The sequence below is a fragment of the Notechis scutatus genome, chromosome Z (assembly GCF_049901735.1).
Source record: "Notechis scutatus isolate UNSWTSFEM ecotype Mainland chromosome Z, rNotScu1.2, whole genome shotgun sequence".
Classification (NCBI taxonomy): Eukaryota; Metazoa; Chordata; class Lepidosauria; order Squamata; family Elapidae; genus Notechis; species Notechis scutatus.
In genome coordinates, this window is record NC_142025.1 from 30,333,601 (window position 1) to 30,355,626 (window position 22,026).

Genomic DNA, 22,026 nt, shown 5'->3' on the forward strand with positions numbered 1-22,026 from the left:
TCCAAGGGTCCTCACGTTTCTTCTCTGGTGGACCAATCCTACCATCAACAGAGGCCACCTCTTCGCGGAACCTCAATGACTCTCCGTCACTACGGACGCAAGCCTGTCCGGTTGGGGCGCTCATCTCGACTCGCTCTCGGCACAGGGCAAATGGTCGCCGACCGAGCAGAGGTGCAGCATCAATTGGCTAGAGCTTCACGCTGTCCATCTGGCCCTGTGCAGTTTTTCCTCAGATCCGCAAACATCACGTTCTCTTCTCACGGACAACGTCACGGCCAAGGCCCATATCAACAGGCAAGGGGGCACCCAGTCCATCCAGCTAATGAGGGAAGCCGAGCGCCTTAGCCGCTGGGCAGAATCCAACCTCCTATCTCTAAAAGCCGAACACATCTCCGGAGTAGACAATACTCAGGCGGACTGGCTGAGCAGGGCCACGGTGGACCAGGCAGAATGGCGTCTCCATCCATCCCTATTCGAGGAAGCGTCCAGAATATTCGGCCTTCCGGTGGTGGACCCTTTCGCCTCCCCGTCCAACTCTCAGCTTCCACGGTTCTTCTCCCGGTATCCGTCTCACCGGTCGGAGAATCACAACGCCATGCGTTGCCCATGGCCCCCAGGGCTCCTATATGCCTCCCCTCCGCTCCCGTTAGTTCCCAGGGTAATTCAGAAACTCATTCAGGAGAGGGCAGACCTTCTCCTGGTGGCTCCCTATTGGCCCAGGCGACCGTGGTTTGCGGACCTCCGCTTTTTATCGGTAACGCCCCCATGGAGGATCCCCCCGGACTGGGTCTCCCTCTCTCAGGGGCCCCTTCTGCATCCGGAGCTTCAATGGCTCCAGTTAGCCGTCTGGAGGTTGAGCGGATCCGCCTGACTAGTGAGAAGCCCTCAGTCAAGTCATCGACACTATTTTGGCCGCCAGGCGACCTTCCACTACACGAATTTATGATGCCACTTGGAAGGGGTTCTGCAAGTGGTGTAGCGGGTCTCAGATTGATCCCCTCTCTCCCTCTGTGGCTCAGATCCTAGAATTCTTCAGGAAGGCCTTCGCAAGGGGCTCGCACCTAACACCCTGAGACTACAATTTTCTGCCCTCTCAACCGTGGTCTCCTGTGATAACTACGGTTCCCTTTCTCATCACCCCCGAATTAGATCTTTCCTTAGGGGCGCCACCAACCTGTGCCCTCCCACTGTTCACAGGTTCCCCACATGGGACCTCAACAAGGTCCTCGTTTCTCTTACTCGTTCCCCGTTCGAGTCTTTGAGGGATTCATCCCTTCAGTTTCTCACCTTTAAGGTAGTTTTTCTAGTAGCTATTACTTCTGCTCGTCGAGTTTCGGAATTAGCAGCTCTGTCAGTCAGGAGCGATCTATGCGTGTTCCATGCAGACCGAGTGGTCCTTCGTCCCGACCCCACCTTCCTCCCAAAGTCAACTCTCCCTTCCATAGGTCACAGGAACTGGTTCTACCAAATTTTTGCCCTAGGCCCTCCAGGGGCAGGGGGGTCCTCTGGCACTCCCTAGATGTTAGAAGGGCCTTGCGTATATATATTAAGCGCACTCAATCCATGAGAAAGTCGGAATCCCTCTTCCTATCCTTTCAACCCAGGTCACTGGGGCTTAAGGTTTCTCCTTCCACCATCAGTCGCTGGATCAGGGCCACCATTGCGAGGTGCTACCTTTCCCATTCCCTGCCCGCTCCGGGTGGAATAACCGCCCATTCCACCAGAAGTGCAGCCACCTCGGCGGCCTGGGCCACGCAAGCCCCCATCGCTGACATTGTCGGGCAGCCACCTGGACCTCTCCGTCCCCGTTTATCAGACATTATAAAATAGATACGTACGCCTCAGCGGAGGCCTCTTTTGGCCGACGGGTCTTACAGAGGGTCATCAGTGATCCGGAGGGGCCTTCGGGCCAGACGGAGTCCCACCCGTAGGACAGCCCAGCTTTGGTATGTCCCAGTCTCTGGATGCTCCGAGCGGCTCGAGGGAGAATGGGCGTTGGTTCTTACCTGATACGCCCCTTCTCGGCGAGCCGCGAGAGCATCCAGCCCACCCTAATTTCTCCGTCTGGTGGGGACTCTTGCTTCAGCCAAGGAGCCAATAGTAGATTAGAAAGAATTAATAACCTCTCTTCTCGTTATCGCAAAAAACTGGGGAGACGCTGCGCAATACCACGTGAGGGGGCGGAGCGTTTCCTCATCTAAAGCTCAGCCTGCAAGAAGAGGACTCAGAAGCACATCCCAGTCTCTGGATGCTCCTCGCGGCTCGCCGAGAAGGGGCGTATCAGGTAAGAACCAACGCCCATTCTGTTAATAATTACTATACTGTATGCAGTCTAGTATAGATTTTCAATTCATATTCAGATGGCTGAGCATTTTGAATGATTTAAGACTTTCAAGATTATTGTGTTCACAGGATAATTGGATCACTTAAATAATTTGATCACTTAAATAAAAGAAAAATGAATTTTTCTTCTATTATCTTATACAGTAGTATGCACGGTATAAATATTTCTTATAGATTGTGACTTTCCTGCTTATCATGTTTCATATAATCTTGTTTTCAGTTCATTTTTCATTTCATACACAGTTTGAGTCTGATTACTAATTTAATTATCCAGAAATAGTTTGGGTAATCCTTGAGCTTTTTCTCATTTTGTCTTTTGAAAAATAAAAATTGACTAAAAGTATTTTTAGTTCTCTTTGAGCTCTTTTCAAGTGCACTCTAAGTGACTTTAAGGAGCAGGAGATTTTTTAAAAAATATAATCATTATTTTAGTAAATGTATATTTCCCATTCCCCTCCTTGTATTGGCTATTTGGCTATTCTCTGCCTGTGTGTGGCTTTTATATAGCTTTCACTGTGGTCAGACTTCTTCTGAGGACAGTTTGGAGGGGCAATGCTGGAAAGCGAAAGGATAACTCCCAGATTGATGATGTGTTCCTTTAAAAAATTGCTCTTCAGTCTGCGTAAGGACAAAAATACACCATATAAGAAAATAAACTATATAGTGGACTTCCAGTGAAATCTGGGAGTCATAGCTTTACAAATAATTAAAATGTAGACTTCCCATATTGTGATCATGCAAAGTTAGATATTACTGGTAATGTCCCTTCTGTTGTATCCCTTCATTAGTTATATTATTTGCCATTTATTGCACTACTTCTGTAGTGGGGAGCCTTTCTCCTTATGAAAGATTGGAGACTCCTTGCATGTCTAAAAAGCTTATAAAACCAAGGTTTTAAATTGCATGAGGAATCCCTTTCAATAGGGAAGATACTCTGGGACAAAGATACTCTTAGGAGGTAGAAAATGGCAGGATGTGTACAGTTAGCCTATTTGGTTAATGCACTCCTCATTCTTCTTGCTGCTTGAGGAACATATTGCTTAAAGAAAGATTAATTCATAACCTAAATGTGCAGTTGATGTATAGGATTGAATGTAATTTAAATATTTATTTAAACTGCTGAACAGTCGATTAAAAGTTTAATAATTTTTAATAAAATAACTAAACTTTGTGATAATGAAGTAATTTAAACAGTTCATCCCTGTTTTTCTTCTCCCTCTCTTGTCATCAGCTTTTACAATGGGTTGCAGACTAAATAAATTGGAAAAACATGGTGACAAACGGCCTGGAAACATTTATTCCACTCTGAAGAGGCCCCAGGTTGAAACAAAAACTGATGTTTTCTATGAATACCATTTTTTAGATTTTACAACTTTAAGTAATGGTAAGTCTTTCTTTTCTTTTCTTTTCAACATACTATACATATGAAAGTCAAAATGATAAAATTGTATCACTTCTATATATCAGGGACAAGTGAAGTTTTTGTGGCTGGAAGCTACGCTCTTTAATTATATTATTGTTTTGGACAGGCAAACATTATAGTAAACAAAGCAGAGGTATCATTGATGTGAAGAACTGGAATTATGTGGGTTCTATGTGGTAGTTGTTTGGATTTTGAGATCCAAATAACAAAGACATCATTATGCAGAAATTCTAGGTATTGCTCATAGTGGATTCTTGAACTTGGCTAAATTTTTTCCAAAGTTCCTTCGAACATGGTGATTTGATGAAGGAGGAGGAAGGATGTGGTTTTCATTGTGCCCATGAGAGAGAGAAATGAAGTAAAAAATAAAGTGCTATTTACTATTGAAAAGACGGCATAATGTATTTGTCAAGTAAACTTAGATAACCTTTAGATAAACAATTGTACAAATGTCTTTTAGCACTTTTCATATAGACATTCAACAGTTCTGTGATCTAGCCTAAAGAAAGGATTTATATTTCTGTGAGGCAATGCAAAGAATTTGAAGTGAAAAGAATTTGAAGTGCAATCAATAATTTATATTTTGTGTATATGTATTTTTCTCATCCACGCTGCGGCAAGAGTCCAGGAATGGGTATGACTCCTCCCTCTGACATCATAGAGCTGAGTCTGCCACTGTATAAAAAGCCAGCCCGTAGCTGGCTCCCCAGCTTTTGACTCAGCTTCTTGTCTATGAGCTTATGTCTCTGGAAGAAGTAAAAAAAGCTAAAAAACCAGCAAACCAACAGAAGAAGCAGGAAAACAGCTTCAACACAACCCCTGGGGCTCCAGTTGAGCTGTGCCTTGGGGAAGTTGCAGTTACAGGGAGCACTTACAGAGCCTCCCATGCAGTTTCCCAAGTGTTTCAATGTGGCTGCTCCACAGCTGAATTTTGGGCTGCTCCACAGCTGATTTTTGAAGCTCTGTTATCGCTGCCTCTCAGCTGTTCTCCAGACTGCCATTTGATCGCTCGAGGCTTGGAGAGAGCCTAAGGAGTGAATGAGACGACGAGGCCATTCCAGGGCCAGTGCACGTGGCAGTCGACCATCTTGAGTGGCGGTCAGCCATGTTTCGAGGAACAGCCATTACCAGGGCCTCACAGCTGAATCTGCTCACCTGGCCCATGCAACAGGCGGCACACTCACAGGGGGAGCTCTCAGCATTTCTTGTCCTGTTGGCAACACTGGAGAGTAAAATGGCCCATTCGGATCTTATTGGCCTAGAAGAAGCCCAGGGTTCTCAGGCCCCAATGAGGAAGAGAAAAAGACAAAGAGGCCATTCAACAAAAAGAGAGGCTGCAGCAAAGATCAGGGACAAGGCCTTGGCCCCCCAAAAGGCATCTAAATCTGAGCTCAGGGCTGAGAAAAGAAGGGATGCTACTTTGGAGAAACAGTTTGCTAAGACCCTGGAACAGGTGAGAAGCTGGATCCAACAAACTTCTCAACCAGGGGAAGTGCAGTTTTGCCCAGAGGTTACGGTCAGGGCGGGGGAGGCTGAAACTAGCTATGCCAGCCATCTTCTAACTTGGTCTCCAGAGAGGGTAGAGGAAGAGTTTTTGCTCCAGGATTTAAGCAGGTCTGGGCCCAACTTCAGACAAGCTGCCTGGAGTCTAGGTTCCTCTCACCCCCTAGGTCAGATGATTGCCTGAGGCAACCTACACTCTCACTGCTGCAGGCCTGCATCCAGTGGACCCTCCCATGGGTAGCAGACCTGATGAGATTAGGGATATGGTATCAGTGGCCATCAGGCAGGGCCTAGCTGAGGGGTTTCAGCAACTACTCTGCCCCTTGGGGGAGCAGTCCTTGTTCCCTGCTTACTCCCAAAGGGTCTCAGAGGGGTTTTCCCAGATAGCAACAGATGCCCATCTACCCAATCTGATTGGGGCAAGGATGAGGAGAGGGATTATACCAACCCTTCAGAGCACAGTCACTCCTCTATATCAGAGGAGGAGGAAGATGAAATCAGGGATCCTAATTTATCAGAGGAGGAGGGTCTTAGATCTGATCAACCCCCCACAGCTGCGGTTTTGAAATCTTCCATGTTAAACTGCTTCTACATAAGGCCTTAGTCACCGCCCAATTAAGTCCTGAGGAAGTGGCTCCAGAACCCCAAGTGGCTTCTTCTAGCCACGGGGACTCCCTTTTCTCCAAGCTGGTGGTCCACACAGAGGTACTTCCTCTGTTATTCCTTGATTTAGTGAAAGAGCAGTGTGCCTCCCTTGGAGCAGGGCCTCGGCCTTTGTCACACAACAGGCGGTTTTACAATGTGGGCCCTTCTTTGGCCAACACCCTCCTAGTGCCTTCTGTAGATGCTCCAGTGGTAGCCTCGTTCTCTACATCTGGCACCCCTACTGAGCCAGAGGATGTGCTCAAAGTGGAGGAGAAGAGGTCTGAACAAACCCTCAAGCGCACCCACCAGGCTGCAGCTTGGGCTGTCCAAGCCTCGACAGTAGCTTTGTTTTTTACAAGAGCATCACTGCACTGGCTGCACCAGCTGCAGGATAGGCTTCCTACCACCGATTTTAGATCACATCAAGATCTAAATAAGATCATTGCAGCAGCAGAATTTACAGCTACACTGAATTCAGCTAAGTTTGCCTCAAGGGCCATGGCCTTGGTGGTGGCTAGGAGGCTCCTCTGGCTGTGAAATTGACAGTCTGATTCCTGCTGAAAATGGAAGTTGGCATCGGGCCCGTGCACTGGAGAACAGCTGTTCGGCGCCTCCCTGGAGCTGTACTTGATTGAAACCAGGGACAAGAGAAAGGTCCTCTCCTCGGCGGGGAAGAAGTCAGAGTATCATCTTGTACCGTACTACCGACCCTCCTCCTTCTGATCCAAATCCAACACTCATTTCTTTCCGGGCCAGAGAGCGTTCCCTCCTCACCAGGAGCAATGATCAGAGGCTGCAAGCAGGGAACAGCAGACAACCACTAAACAGCCGTTTCGAGGAGGAAGAGGTCATTCATTCTGATGCTCAAAGTGAATACCCTTTCTCCCCCAATAGGAGGTCGTTGGCATTCTTCACCTGTAGATGGGAGGAGTCAACATCGGACGCCTGGGTGCTCAGGATGGTGAGGTTGGGTGTCCGACTTAAGTTCCTCTCCCCAGCCCCAAGATTTTTTGTTTGCTGTCCAATATCTCAGGACAGTTTTAAATGGTCCTTATGGAATTATTTTTATTGAATATACTCTCAAGCTAATTGCATTTTTAAAATTTACATTATAATTCAAAGATGACACTATTTCTTGACCCATTCAGTATTTTCTTTTTAAAAACAATTGGTGTGTTAAAAATAGCTTATATGAAATGGGAGTTTGACTGAGAGCATAGTAATGTAAAAATGTACAGATTTGTGTCTTAGGCATTATTTTTGGAAAATTAAATTCTCTTCATTTTATTGTAGCATTAAAGGTTTGTTACTATTTTTGCTTTGTAGGAAAAGGAAATGTAGAGTCAGTCTATAAAAATAAAATCTGCTTCCTGTTTAAATTTCACAGAATGCAAAATGAGGCTAGTAACCATTGTACAAAATAATAATGTCAATTTTGTGTCATAGAGAAATTATACTATGTAGCTTGTAACAATATTTATTTTAGGCATTTTAAATTGGATCAATTTCTTGCTTCAATTTTTTTTTTCCAGATTTGCTTTGTCTTTTAATGTTGGCAAACTTCAAATATATAAGCTACATATAGAATAAAGCAAATGCAAAGAAAGAAGGTAATATAATCCCCATGCTCTGGGACCATGGAATATATCAAAGTGGTTCAAAATGGGGAAAATATAGATTATATTGATGTAGCTAGTATTTTTTAGAGGGGAAAAAAATTAAAGGTCATATAATCTTTTAACTTTCAGTTGTTGTTTTTCTAATCAATTCAAGTGAAATTTGAGCCTGTAGTGGCCTTGAATGGGGGACAACAGGCTTCAACTGAACCCTGACAAGACTGAATGGCTTTTAGCTTATTGAGAAATGTTAGATAGAGCTTCTCATGGTTATTCTTATATTCCCATAACATCTTACTCTACAGGTAGTCCTCGACTTACAACAGCTCCCTTAGTGACCATTCAAATTTACAACAGCACTGAAAAAAGTGACATAACCATTTTTCTGGGTTATAATCTTTGCAGCATTCCCATGATTATGTGATCAAAATTTAGATGCTTGGCAACTGGTTCATACTTAAGGCTGTTGCTGTGTCCCAAAGTCATGTGATCACTTTTTGCAACCTTCTGACAAGCAAAGTCAACAAGGAAGCCAACTATTCGTTTTACAACTGTTTATTTTTACTTATTTTATTTGGTTTGTCAATTGCTTACAAGATAATAGGTATAAGTATATACATAGTTATGAATACATGAAATGGGTACATATAAGAAAAATAAAAGAAACATTAGGACAGGGACGGTAGCACGTTGGTGCGCTTATGCACGCCCCCACAGACCTCTTAGGAAAGGGGTGAGGTCAGTTGTAGAGTCTAAGGTTAAAGTTTTTGGGGTTTGGGGAAGAAACCACAGAGTCAGGTAGAGTGTTCCAGACATTGACCACTCTGTTGCTGAAGTCGTATTTCCTGCAATCAAGTTTGGTGCGATTAACCTTTAGTTTGTATCTGTTGTTTGCTCTTGTGTTGTTATGGTTGAAGCTGAAGTATTCATTGATAGGTAAGTCATTGCAATGTGTGATTTTATATACCATACTTAGATCAGACCGAAGATGGCGTAATTCAAGGTTTTCTAGGTCTAGAATTTCAAGTCTGGTGGCATAAGGTATTCTACAACGAGTAGAGGAGCGGAGAACTCTTCTTGTGAAATATTTCTGGACTTTCTCAACTGTGCTAATATCAGATACATAATGTGGGTTCCAGACTGATGAGCTGTATTCAAGTATTGGTCTAGCAAATGTTTTGTATGCTCTAGTTAGTATTGTGATATTACCAGAGAAAAAGCTACGTAGGATTAGGTTAACAACTCTTAACACCTTTTTGGCTATGTACTTACAGTGGGCTCTAGCAGTTAGATCATTAGAGATGAGTATTCCAAGGTCCTTTACAGAGCTTGGATCATCAACAAGGTCTTGATTATTCAGCTTGTATTTTATTTTCTAATTTTTTTTGCCAATATGTAAGACAGAGCATTTAATTGTTGAGATTTGAAGTTGCCATTTGTTTGACCATCAATACATAGTCCAGCTTGTTTACTGTGTTACTAGTTTAACAATTGCAGTGATTCACTTAACAAATGCAATGATTCGCTTAACTGTGGCAAGAAAGGTCATAAAATGGGGCAAAACTCACTTAACAAATGTCTCACTTAACAACAGAAATGTTGAGCTCAATTGTGTTCGTAACTTGAGAAAGGGTTACTTACCTGATACACCCGTTCTCAGTGAGCTGAGACGAGCATCCAGAGAGTGGGGAGGTGCTTAGTCTCTGCTCGGATAGGCTGGGCTTAATTAATGGGACACTGTTGCTCCTCCTTGGCTCCTCCCTAGCGTCCCCCAGTTTTGGCGAAGACGAGGTGATGCAACCCCCGCCCTCTCTAATGTCATGTTTTTCTTTGTTGCATATATCCAGATTTATCGTTGGCCTGAACAGGACCCCACCAGATGGATATTGAGTGGGGCTGGATGCTCGTCGCTGCTCACTGAGAATGGGTATATCAGGTAAGTACCAACACCCTTTCTCCATTGAGCTGCTCCGAGCATCCAGAGAGTGGGACATACCAAAGCTTGGCTTGTCCTACGGGAGAGTCTCCGTCTGGGTTGGAACCCCCTTGCTATCCGAGTAGACTCGTTGTAATACCCTCCTACCTCAGCAGAAGCAAATACATCAATTTTTTCTTTTAAACAAAGTTTTTATTTTTTACAAGAAACATACGAACAAAACATAAAAACATAAAGTCCTCTTTCAATTATATACATACAGTGTCTCAGTTGGTTACAATCTTTTGTGCTATCCTTTTTTTACCATTACTCACAAGTTATATAAATTCTCACCTTATCAGTCTAGCTTGTGCTTATATAATATCAATTATTAAACATGCATTTGACTATTTTTCCATTTTATACGAGATATTCTAATTTTCATTATGATTTAATCTTATACATTCATCCAATGGTTATATATTTTATATTGTATTCTTTATCAGTCTGTTAACTTTTATTGTAAGGCTTACTAATCTATTTCTTTACCATGTCTTTTTATCTAATCATTGATAAAATAAATCCCATATCATATAAAATTGTTTATCCTCTTGTTCTCTAATTTCAAATGTCAATTTACTCATTTCGGCACAGTCCATGATTTTCTTAATAATTTCCTCCTGCATAGAGATTTTTTCATTTTTCCAATTTTTAGCAAATACAATTCTAGCCGCTGTTAAAACATTTACAATCAAATATTTCAATTCTTTACAATATATTTCCGGTATAATTCCCATAAAAATATCTCAGGTTTAAAGTCTATGTGTTGTTTTGTCATTTTTTCCAACCATGTGTGGATTATAGTCCAATATCTTTTTGCATCCGAGCATGTCCACCACATGTGGTAATATGAACCAGGTATCTGATGACATTTTCAACATTTATCCGATTTATTCTTGAACATCCTCGCAATTCTCGTCGGGGGTAAGTGCCACCTGTAAAACATCTTATACAAATTTTCTTTATATGCAGTTGACATTGTCATTTTATAATTTTGAGACCACAATTTTTGCCATTTATCTAAATCAATCCCATATCCGAAATTTTCCCCCCACGCAATCATTGTTTCTTTTACTTGTTCTTCCTCTAATTTAAACTCTAGCAAATGTCCATAAAGTTTTTTTATTACCTTTTCATCAGTACCCATCAAAATTTTATCTAAATCAGTCAACTTATCATAAATACCTTCTGTTTTAACATCTTCATCAAATCTAGATTGTATTTGCAAATATGAAACCCAATTCATTTTTACACCTTGTTCTTCCAACGCTTGCATAGATTTAAGTTCACCCTTTTCATTCAATATCTCACCATATCTAACTGTTTGTTCCTTTTTTATATATTATTGGATAGGAAAAAGCTTCAATAGTAGATAACCATAGTGGAATTTTAAAATAATATTGCTTTTTTATCTTCTCCCAGTTTAGAAACAATGCTTCTCGAATATAATGTCTTCTAAAATACCCCTGCGTTTTAGTTCCCTTATACCAGAGGAAGGCATGCCACCCTAACAGCAGGTCATGTCCTTCTAAATTCAAAAGTCTAGTATTCCTTAGTGTTATCTACTCCTTTACCCACATCAGACTCGTCGCTTGGTAGTATAATTTCCAATTGGGCAAAGCAAATCCTCCTCTTATTCTTGCATCTTGTAACAATTTAAATTTTATTCTCGCTTTCTTCCCCTGCCAAATGTATTTAAGCACTATTTCGTTTAAATCTTCAAAAAATTCTTTCCCTAATCTGATTGGAATTGTCTGGAATAAGTGTAAGATTCTAGGCAATACATTCATCTTAATTGTAGATATTCTCCCAATCAGTGATAATTGTAAATTTTCCCATTTTGCAAAATCTGTCTCAATCTATTGTTTAAGTTTGAGATAATTGTCCTCCTTAAGTGTGCTACATCTTGGTGTTATATGTATCCCTAAATACTTAACCTTGTTTGTGACCTGGATCCCCAAAATTTCTTCCAATTCTTTCTTTTGTCTTACACGTTCTTTGCTAAAATCTTTGTTTTATCTTTATTTATTTTCAAACTTGCTACTTTCCCATACTCTTCTATCTTTTCTATCAGTTTAAGTGCAGACTCCAATGGATCCTCTAATATAAATACCAGGTCATCTGCAAAAGCTTGTAATTTATACTCTTTTTTTAAAATTTTCATTCCTTTTATTTCTTTTTCTTCTCTGATGTTCTTATTCAGCACTTCCTGTGTTAACAAAAACAACAGAGGCGACAGTGGACAGCCTTGTCTGGTCCCTTTTCTTATATCTATAAAGTCTGTTAACTCTCCATTTATCATAACCTTTGCAGTTTGTTTATGATATATCGTTTTGATGGCTTGAGTAAATTTTTTACCAAAGTCCAGTTGGTCCAATTGTAACAGCATAAAACACCAATTCACATTATCAAAGGCTTTTTGTGCATCTATAAACATCAGAGCCATTTGTTCTTCAGGATGTGCCTCATAGTATTCCAGTGTATCTAAAATTATTCTCATATTATCTTTAATCTGTCTCTTCGGCAGAAATCCATTTTGGATGAATAAAATTGTTTAAGTATCTTTTCAGTCTTTCTGCCAGAATTGAAGCAAAAATTTTATCATCTGAATTTAATAGTAATATAGGTCTATAATTTTTAACTTGCTGTGGGTCTGTGTCCTCCTTCAGTACAAGTGTGATATATGCTTCTGACCATGTTTCAGGTATTCTCTTCTTTGTCATAACTTCATTCATAATTTCTAATAAGTGAAGATTCAATGTTTCCTGGAATGTCTTATAAAATTCCACTGGCAAACCATCCGGACCTGGTGCTTTCCCAGTGTTTTGCTTTTTTAAAGCTTCTGTTAATTCCATCATGGTTATATTACTTTCTAACGTTGTTTCAATATCTTTGGGTATCTGGGGCAAATTTGCTTCCTGGAAATATTGTTGAATTCTTTCTTCCTGAACATTCTCTTGATCGTAAAGTTTTCCATAATAATCTTGAATAATTTTTTTCTTCTCCGCATTTCCATAGCAGACATGTCCTTGTTCATTTATCAATTGATCTATTCTTCTCGAGTCTCTTTCCTTTCTCAGTTTATATGCTAGCCATCTGCCTGGTTTGTTTGCATCTTCAAAATAGTTCTGCTTAGCAATTTAAATTTTTTGTGCTATTTCTTCTTTTTCCATTAGCCCCATTTATGCTTAGTTATGTCCATTTAATTTTAATGTCCTTTTTTGTGCAAATTTCTGTAGTTCTTTTTCCAACTTCTTGTCGTCATCTTCTAATATTTTAAAGATTTTTTTTTCTGTTTTATATTTCTTTTCCTTGTAGATAGTCATTATCAAACCTCTTGTATAAGCCTTCATGTGTCCCAGAGGTTCTGTAATTATATATCCTCTTTTGTATTTTCTTTAAAGAAAAAAGTCAATTCTCAATTTTCTTTTTAAAGTCTTTTTCCTTTAATATCGTATTATTTAAAGTCCATCTAGATCTCCTTTTTTTGTCTTTTCCATACAAGTGTTATTGGATTGTGATCTGCCCAGGTACTTGCTTCTATTTCAATGTCTTGTATGTTAGAAAGCAATTCTGTTGACATCCATATCATATCTATTCTAGACCATGATGCATGTCTATTTGAATAAAAGATATATTGTTTATTTTCCACATTTCTCTCTCTCCATGCATCTTTTAAGTTTATCTCATCTACCATTCAAAAGAAGACTTTTGGCAATGTCTTTCTAGTTTTCTTTGCTGTTTTTTGTGTTTTATAATCCAATTTGTTATTTATTATTCCATTAAAATCTCCCATCAGACAGATATTAGCATAGTCCAGTTCAATTATTTTCTTATTTAATTTCCTGTAAAAATCTTCTTGATTATCATTTGGAGCATAAATTGCTATTAAAAGTGTCTTTAGATTATTGTCCATTATCTCCACCATCAAAATCCTTCCATCATCATCTGTAAAAATTTGTTCCGCAGGGATTGTATCTCTAATGTATAACACCATTCCTCTCTTTTTACAGTGTGTCAACGGTGTAAATAATTTCCCTATTTTTTGTTGTTTCAATATATAATCATGTTTTTAATATGTACTTCTTGTAGGCAGATTATATCAAATTTTAATTTCTCTAACTTATGAAATACTTTTCTTTTAATAGCTGAATTAGGCCCATTTATATTAATTGTAATCAGTTTTTCTCATCAATTTTAGACTTTATAAGGATTTGTTGCTCTAGTAGATCTTGGTTCTCGTTGTTCTCTGGATACACCACCTACGGCTCCTTCTTCTTTTCAATTACTGCTATACATTCCTCTTGAAATTCAATTAACGACTCTTCTTTTCTTGTATCTTCCTCCCTTCCTCTAAAATATTCCAGATAGAATAACTCAGCTTTTTCAACTGTATCAATTCTGTGTCTTTGTTCCTGTGAGGTAAAGATGAGACCTTCGGGTATCAGCCATCTGTAATTTATTCCTCTCTTAAATAACTCTTTGGTCAAAAATAAATATTCTCTTCTTATCTCTCTCACTCTTCTCGGTACCTGTTTTAGTACCACTATTTCTTTATCTTTGTACTTTAGTGTTTTTTCTCTTGCCGCCTGCAGTATTTGTGATTTAATTATTTTCTTAGTAAATCTGATGTGAACTTCTCTTGGCAGTTTATTTCTCATCGCATATCTTGTATAAACACGAAAAACCTCATCCATTCCATCCATCATCTTCTCTTTAGTTACCTCTAATGCTTCTGCCAGGATTTCTGTCATCATTTCAGCAAGGTTTTCACCCTTTTGTTCTTCTATATTTTGAAATCTAAGATAGAATTCTGATTTATCAATTTCCCATCCCAATGATTGCAGAGATCTGTCCTTATCCCTTTCCACTTCTCTCAATCAGGTATCCATATCTCTAATCTTCTTATCTCTTTGTACATCTTGTTCTTCAATTTTCTTAATTCTGTCCTTGTATTGCATCATCTGTTGAATATTTTCAATTTTTTCATCTGTCTTTTGCGTTCTTTGCTCAATATTCTCCGTTCTCTCAATATTATGTTTTTACTTGTATCTTTTGAATTCCTTGCATAATTATCTGCAGTGTCACTTCTTTCTCCTTCTCTTGTTGTAACATCACCTGTATTGATAGTTATCCTCCAGATGGTGAGGAAGAAGAAGTCGGGATTGAAGAAGCTGAGACTGGTATTTTTCTGCTCATCTTAGAGTACAATAGAAAAATTGAAAAGAAAAAGCAAGAGCAGCCAATTGCCGCTCCAGTAAAATAATAATAATAATAATTAAATAAAAGCAAAAGATAAAAATAAAAAAGGGAAAGGAAAAAATCTTCAGGCACTTGAATACCTTAATCCAATTGGTTCCAATTAGGTAGGAAAAAAGAAAAAAAAGAAAAAATATAAAATGGAAAAGGGATGAAAAAATAAAAAAAATTAGGAAAAAATTTAAAAAGACCGAAATCTGTATATCCCCTTGCTAAAAAGGTAAAACAACGGGAGGAGGGGGGGGGAAGTAGTCTTATTCTTGCATCAAAGGACTCAAGTCCAAATATAAAAATCCAACTGGGGGAATAGAAAAAAAAGGAAAGAGAAAATGCAATTCTGTCAATAAGCAAAGCACTGCCATTATATGTTTGAGGCTCTTTACTAAATCAAAAAACAAAATTTCCAGTTCTCTTTTCAAGGTCACTTCAATCTTCTTTCTTCAATTTCAAATCCAGACTCCAGCTATCAGTAGTTCCACAGAAGAGCACCTGCAAACAATCTACATGCTCTTCCCACTATCTTTTCAATGAAAAGTTCAGAGTCCTTGAATGTAACAGCAAATGTATCAACAAGAAAAAAAGAAAAACAATGTATCCAAGCCTCCAGATGGCAGCACTACTTATTCCCCTTTCCTTTCCCTTCCCCTCTAATATTAAAACCAAGAATAAAAAAAATAAAAAAGAATTTAAAATTATTAAAAAAGAAAAAACGAGAAAAAAACCTTTTCAAGAGTTATTTTGAAAGGAAAAAATGAAAATTAAAAAGGAAAGACCAGTCCAGTTGAAAAGTTGAAAAGTGTTAACAAAATCCAAAGTTCCAATAAAAAGAAAGAAAAAACCTTCAGGTTTAATTTGTGCTTAATCTCACCGCTTAAGCACTTTTATCTTCACTTTTTAAATTTAATTTTTAGTCTTTTAGGGTGTTCTCTCCAGAAAAAATAAGTAGAAAATTATCTCACCAAACTGACACACTTTCTTTCCAGCTTTCTTCCGTTCTGTAGCTGTCCCAGCTTCAGCAGCTTTAATGGCTGCCTCTCCACCGTGGGAAAAAGGGCTTCTCCTGGATCTACCAGGGACTTTGCAATGTCCCTGGGATCGACAGAATGTGCCCTCCTCTGTCACCATCTCTGCGGGACGGTTTAGGTCCGTTGGGACCGTCCTGCAATGGAGATATCAGTAGCGATCTTAGAGCTTAAAGATCGCATGCTGTACTGCTGCGACGCAAGCTCCCGCAAATACATCAGTTTTGTAATGTCTAATGAAAGGTGATGGGGAGACCCATGTTGCCGCCCTACAGATTTCTGTTATAGGAGCTTGCGTGGCCCAGGCCGCTGAAGTAGCTGTGCTCCTTGTTGAATGTGCCATGATGCCTCTAGGCCTAGGCACAGGTAATGATTGAGTCTCATACGCCTTGGCTATCGTGGCCTTCAGCCATCTGCCTATAGTTGAAGGGGATACCTTCTGTCCCTGAGTAGTTGGCTGAAAAGATACAAAAAGGGCTTCTGTCTTCCTGAAAGGAGCCGTTCGATGTAGGTACATACAGAGAGCTCTGTGGACATCCAGTTGGTGCCATTGATGCTCTAGATCCTGAGAAGGTCTGGGGCAAAAATTTGGGAGGGTCAGTTCCTGTGCCCTGTGGAAGGTCAGATTGACTTTTGGTGTGAACGTGGGGTCTGATCGAAGGACCACTCTGTCAGAATGGAAGATACAAAGGTCCTTTCGGGCCAGTAAAGCTGCTATTTCAGAGATTGCTCATGCTGATGTTATAGCTATGAGGTACACTACTTCGTATGTAAGAAAATGGAGACTAGTAGTTCTCAGAGGTTCAAATGGACTCTTAGTGAGTGCTGTGAATACCTTATTAAGGTCCCAGGTGGGATAACGATGTATCATTGGTGAGCATAAATTTGTGGAGCCTCTAAGAAAACATTTTATCCGTGGGTGGTGGGAGATGGATGTTAGACCTTCCCAGATCACCACCGAGGCAATAGCCACCACCTGTCATTTTAAAGTATTTGGAGAGAGTCCCCTTTCTAGACCATCTTGAAGAAATTCTAAAACCTGTGCCACTGATGGTGAAATTGGGTCCACCTTGGATTTGGTGCACCATTTATAAAAGATAGTCCACGTGGCATTATATATATGTCTCGTAGAAGGACATCGAGCTGCTTGAATGGTGTTGATCACCCTAGTCGAGAAATTCTCCTGACTTAGATGTCTCCGCTCAGCCTCCAAGCGGCTAATTGTAACCATTGAGGGTCTGGGTGATAGATTGGTCCCTGGCTGAGCCGAATTTTGTGCGGTGGAATTTTCCATGGTTCTTCTATGGACAGGCCCCTGAGATCACGAACCATGGCCTCCTGGGCCAGTGTGGTGCCACCAAGATCAATTCTGCTTTCTTGTCTAACAGCTTCTGGATCACCTTGGGTATCAGTGGGAGAGGTGGGAAGGCGTAGAGGAGTCCCTGGGGCCACTGGCAACAGAGAGCATTGATGTTCTCCGCCCCCTGAGATGGGTATCTTGAAATGAATCTGGGGAGCTGCGAATTTAGGGGAGAAGCGAACAGATCCATAACCGACAGACCGAACCTCTGAATCGTCTCCTGAAACAGATCCGGGTGCAGGCACCATTCTGATTGATTGTCTGTGGCCCTGCTCAGCCAGTCTGCCTGTGTGTTTGAGTCCTGAAATGTGTTCCGCTGTGATGGAGCCCAAGTTCCTTTCCGCCCAATGACACAGTCTTTCTGCTTCCCCCATGAGTTGTTTTGAGTGTGTACCCCTTGTCTGTTGATGTGTGCTTTTGTTGTGATGTTGTCTGTAAGTATGAGGATGTTTCTCATTCGAATATGAGGAAGGAAACTGCGGCCAGGTGGACTGCCCTGAGCTCCAACCAATGTATGCTGTTCAATTGTTCTGCTGCTGACCAACGTCCTTGTGCCAAGAGGGACTGGAAGTGTGCCCCCCCATCCAAACAGGCTGGCATCTGTGGTGATGGTGAGTCTTTGGGGCTCCTTCAGTGGACAACCTTGGTCAGAACGGTCCACCAGTGTAGAGAGAGTAGGACTTTTGCTGGAACAAATACTCAGATCTTGGAGTTGCTTCGCCCTGATCTTTGGTAGGGAAGCAAGAACCATTGGAGTGATCTAGCATGGAACTGGGCCCAAAGAATAATAGAAATACAGGAAATCATTTTTCCCAGTAATTTTGACAAATCGGCCAGAGGAACCCGTTTTAGGGTTCTGATAGTTTGAGCTAAGTTCTTGATGCTCTCCTGCCTCTCAGGGGATAGAAACATTCGTCGCTGAACTGTGTCTATTATCGAACCCAGGTGAGATAAGTGGGTTGAGGGGGACAAATGGCTCTTTGACCAATTAATGGAGAAATCGTGTTGTTGAAGGGTTTGCAGTGTAATTTGTGTTTCCAATTCTGCCTGTCTGGGTGAGGAAGATAATATCAAAATGTCATCCAGATAGCATTGGAGTCTGACAGAAATGCCCCGCAGATGGGCGGCTAGGGCTGCCAGAACCTTTGTAAAGGTCCTTGGGGCAGATGACAACCCAAAGGGCAGGGCGACATATTCAAAATGTTGATTGACATAGCAGAATCTAAGAAATTTGGAGTGAGAAGGTCTAAGTAGGCCTCTGTCAGATCGATGGAAGATAAAAAAAATCGCCTTCCCTTATGCCAAGCAGGATGGATTGCAATGTACTCATTTTAAATTTGCGATAGACTAGAGTATGGTTGAGTCATTTTAAATCTAGTATTGCCCTCCATCCCTCCGAACTCTTAGGGATTACAAAAAGAAGAGTAGAATCCCTGGCCTTGCTGATCCAGGGCTACCGGTTGAATGGCCTTAATTTCCAGTAAGTGATTGATCGCTGTCTCCATCAAGCTCCTTTTAATTGGGTCCCTGGAGAGAGGACATTGCATAAAAAGTTTTGGGGTGTGGAATGAAACTCTAGAGCCAGGCCAAATCTGGTGGTGTCATGAACCCAGGAATCCAATGTAGAGGAGTCCCAACGGTCTGCAAAGAATCTTAATCATCCCCCAATGGGAGCAAGTTCCCTGGAATTATCTTGGACGATGGAAATCTCTGTTTCCTGTTCCTCTAAAGGTCTGTCTCTTCCCCTTCTCTCTCGAGGTCTTTGGTGAATTCAGTCTATGGACCTTGACGTTACCCATACTCTGGTATCCTCTGGAATCCAGTGGGAGAATGGACCCAGCCGTAATAGGGGCGAGAGGCTCTCCAAGGGCTGATCAGTCCTGGTGTCTGAAAGACGGTGTGTTGCTTCTGGTCTTGATTAGCAGCGGATCTAAGGCAGTGCCAAACAATTTATCACCCAAGGTGGGGAGGGAAGCAAGCTTCCATTATGTGTTTGAGTCGGCTTGCCAATGTCACAAGCCAAAGTAATCGTCAGGGACATGTAATCTGCGATGCTATGGCGAGCCAAAAATTTGGCCGAATTAAATGTAGCATCCATGAAGAGAACTTTGTAACTGCCATTAGTTTGGTGATGTCTTGATGCGCCCTAATGTTGAGAATTTGGTATGGTGTTCCTAAGGTGACGGAGCCATCTCAGGGGAGGTCCTAGTAAAGAAGGATCCGGCTGTTGCCGTCCTTATAGCCCACGCATCAGATTGATGTGCCTTTCTAGAAGCACGATCTCAAACTTTCTTCTCCTCTGGTTTAAGCCACCCTCCGCCTCAGTGGGAATAGTGGAGGAGGATGCCAAAGCCACAACAGGCTCATCTATCTCAGGGATACTCAGGAAATTGGAAAAGTCTGAAGCTATATTAAAGAATTTTTTATCAAAGTTTCTATGGGGTGGGTACATTGCTGCATGGGTCCACTGTTTCTGGATCAGATCTGAAAACATTTGTGGAACTGAAATAACCTCAATCTTGTTAATGGGTTGAGAGAGAAAATTAGATCTTCCGATTGCTCTTGAGATTCTTGTTGTTGGGCAGAGGAGACTTATCAAGACGAGCTGTGGTTTTGCCTTAAATAGGAGAGAGATTTGAAAAGTTGTGGCGTGAAATAGACCCGTAAAAGTAGGTTGGTCAGGCTTGATGTCCCTCGTCATCTGACATGCCTCTTTCTGGGGCTTCGCCTCCAGGGGGCTTCACTATCTTGAAGTGAGACTGGCGTCTACTTGTTCCATTTGATCCTCCTTCTCCTCCTCCTGAACCTGCTGTGAATGTATGGGAAATCAAGGAAAGCTCCTTGGGAGAGTACCTGAGGATAATGCAGGTCAGTTCTGTATAGAGATCTTACTGACTGTGAGTCGCATTCTGACGCTGGGATCTGTCCTGGCCATCAGGGATTGTTACACCCCACTGCAATTCCTCTCATGGATCGTGTAAATCCATCCATGCCTTCATTGTTTCTGGGACCTCATCTGGAGGGAAATCTTCCTGTCATAAACCGCCACCATAGGCGTGAAGGTTGCTTCAGGGGGCTCATCTCGAAGTCTGTGCACTTGATGTTAGTGGTACCAGGTGGTTGAGATGGCAAGGACAAGTCTAAGGGTATAGGGGTGTATTGAATTTGAGGTTGTAGAGTTGGAGTGGGAGGCTGGGAAATCCTCTCAGCCTCCTTGTGTGCCTTTCAATTTGCTTTTCCATCGCTTTTTGGCATCGGGTGGCATCCTTCTCTGCCGCCTTTGAAGGACCTATAGCTCTTTTAGACTTGTCTTGGGTCTGTGCCTTGGCTCCACTTCTGCTTGCCATTGCAATCTTCTAAAGCACCTCAGAGATATGAGGTGACTTTATAAATATAGATATAAATATGACTGTATCTATCTATCTATCCTACCTGGCCTACCTACCTACCTATCTATGTGGACGATTGGCACAGCCGGGCTCCTGACCGCCAGCAGGGACAGGAACCCAATTGATACTCACTCCCCCCCTTTTAATATGCAATATCTAGAATTGAGGTTTACTATTATTATTATTATTATTATTATTATTATTATTATTATTATTATTATTATTATTATTATTATTATTTATTATTATTATTATTATTTATTATTTGTATATATTATCTATCTGATAGATTGAATATAAAGTATTTAATGCCTCAATATACTGAGAAAGATCAAATAAGCCAAATTTGAGAACACTAAAAATAGGGCAATTCTTCTGAAATAAAGGCCCTCAGCAGCCATCCCCACAGGCCTCAGGCCTTGGTACAGGCTGAGTGGTGCTGTGTTTAGTTATATAAATACTTGTTTGAACTTTGAGGGCAGCCAACAAATAACAATGAGTTAATCCTCCCAACCGAGCTAAAGGGAGTAGAATTTTCTGTCCCCTGGTCTCTTTGTTTAGAGTTTTTGAGGGGAATAAAGCCTCTCAACAGTAGGCTGGGGAAAAAACACCAGCAAAGACCCCAAGATGCAACGTGGTATTGGCGGCTTTGGCCTGGGAAGTGTGTGTAAAATGGTGGACAGTCCCAGATTAAAGTGGCACAGACTTATTCTCCCTCGAGCCGCTCTCGGAGCATCCAGACTGTGGGATGTGCTTCTGAGTCCTCTTCTTTCAGGCTGATGCTTTAGGCGGAAACGCTCGCCCCTCCCCCACGTCAAAATCGCAGCATCTCCCCAAGTCTTTGCTCAGCCTCGAAGAATCAGGCTGCGTTTCAAAGAGCTCCTTGGCTGTTTCATTGAATCCTCGTCCTAATAAGGTTTGCTTCCTTCCTCCTCCTGCGCCAAGGGTCAGGAGACCCAAGGGAAATTTTTCCCCTGTCCCTCAGGCGGTTACATGGCTCGCCAGCGCCTTCAGCGCGGCGCCCCCCACCCTTATCAGATCGCGTCGCTGCCCCTGCTGCGTTGCTGTGACCAGCACGCGCTCCCTCGCTGAATTCCCCCACCCTAAGCGCCAACCGGGGAGGCTTTATCGCCTAAGCTGAGGCTTTAGGGCGCCCGGGCTGGACCCAGCCAAGCCTTCCTTTTCTTCCGTCCCAAGGCGCCAGGCAGTTCAGCCGAGGACGCCATTTTGGCTCCACCCTCGTGGCCGGGCGCTGAAAGTTCTTTTTATTTAATATTCAGCTGTGGTGAATTAAATCTCCAGGCGCTAGGTTAAAGCCTAGCTGCCCATCGAACTGCCTGGCTAGTCTTGGTTAGTGCTTGTTGGCCTCCCGCAGGCCTTTTCGAGGGCGGTTGCAGCCTCCCCTCGGTTTTTCTTCTGTTGTCTGGAGGCTGGCTGCCAGAGGCCTCTATTCAACTCTCAGGCCTCGGGTAGCGTTATTCGGCTGATTTG

The 22,026-nt window shown here is 41.7% G+C and overlaps 1 protein-coding gene across 1 annotated transcript in view; it reads left to right on the forward strand.

Moving 5' to 3' along the window:
* Positions 1–22,026, forward strand: part of RFTN1 (raftlin, lipid raft linker 1) — a 189,380-nt gene that overhangs the window by 18,493 nt on the left and 148,861 nt on the right. The window contains 1 exon segment of the mRNA XM_087947998.1: positions 3,575–3,727. Within this exon segment, the coding sequence (XP_087804124.1) occupies positions 3,583–3,727 (145 nt within the window). The 5' untranslated portion in view covers positions 3,575–3,582.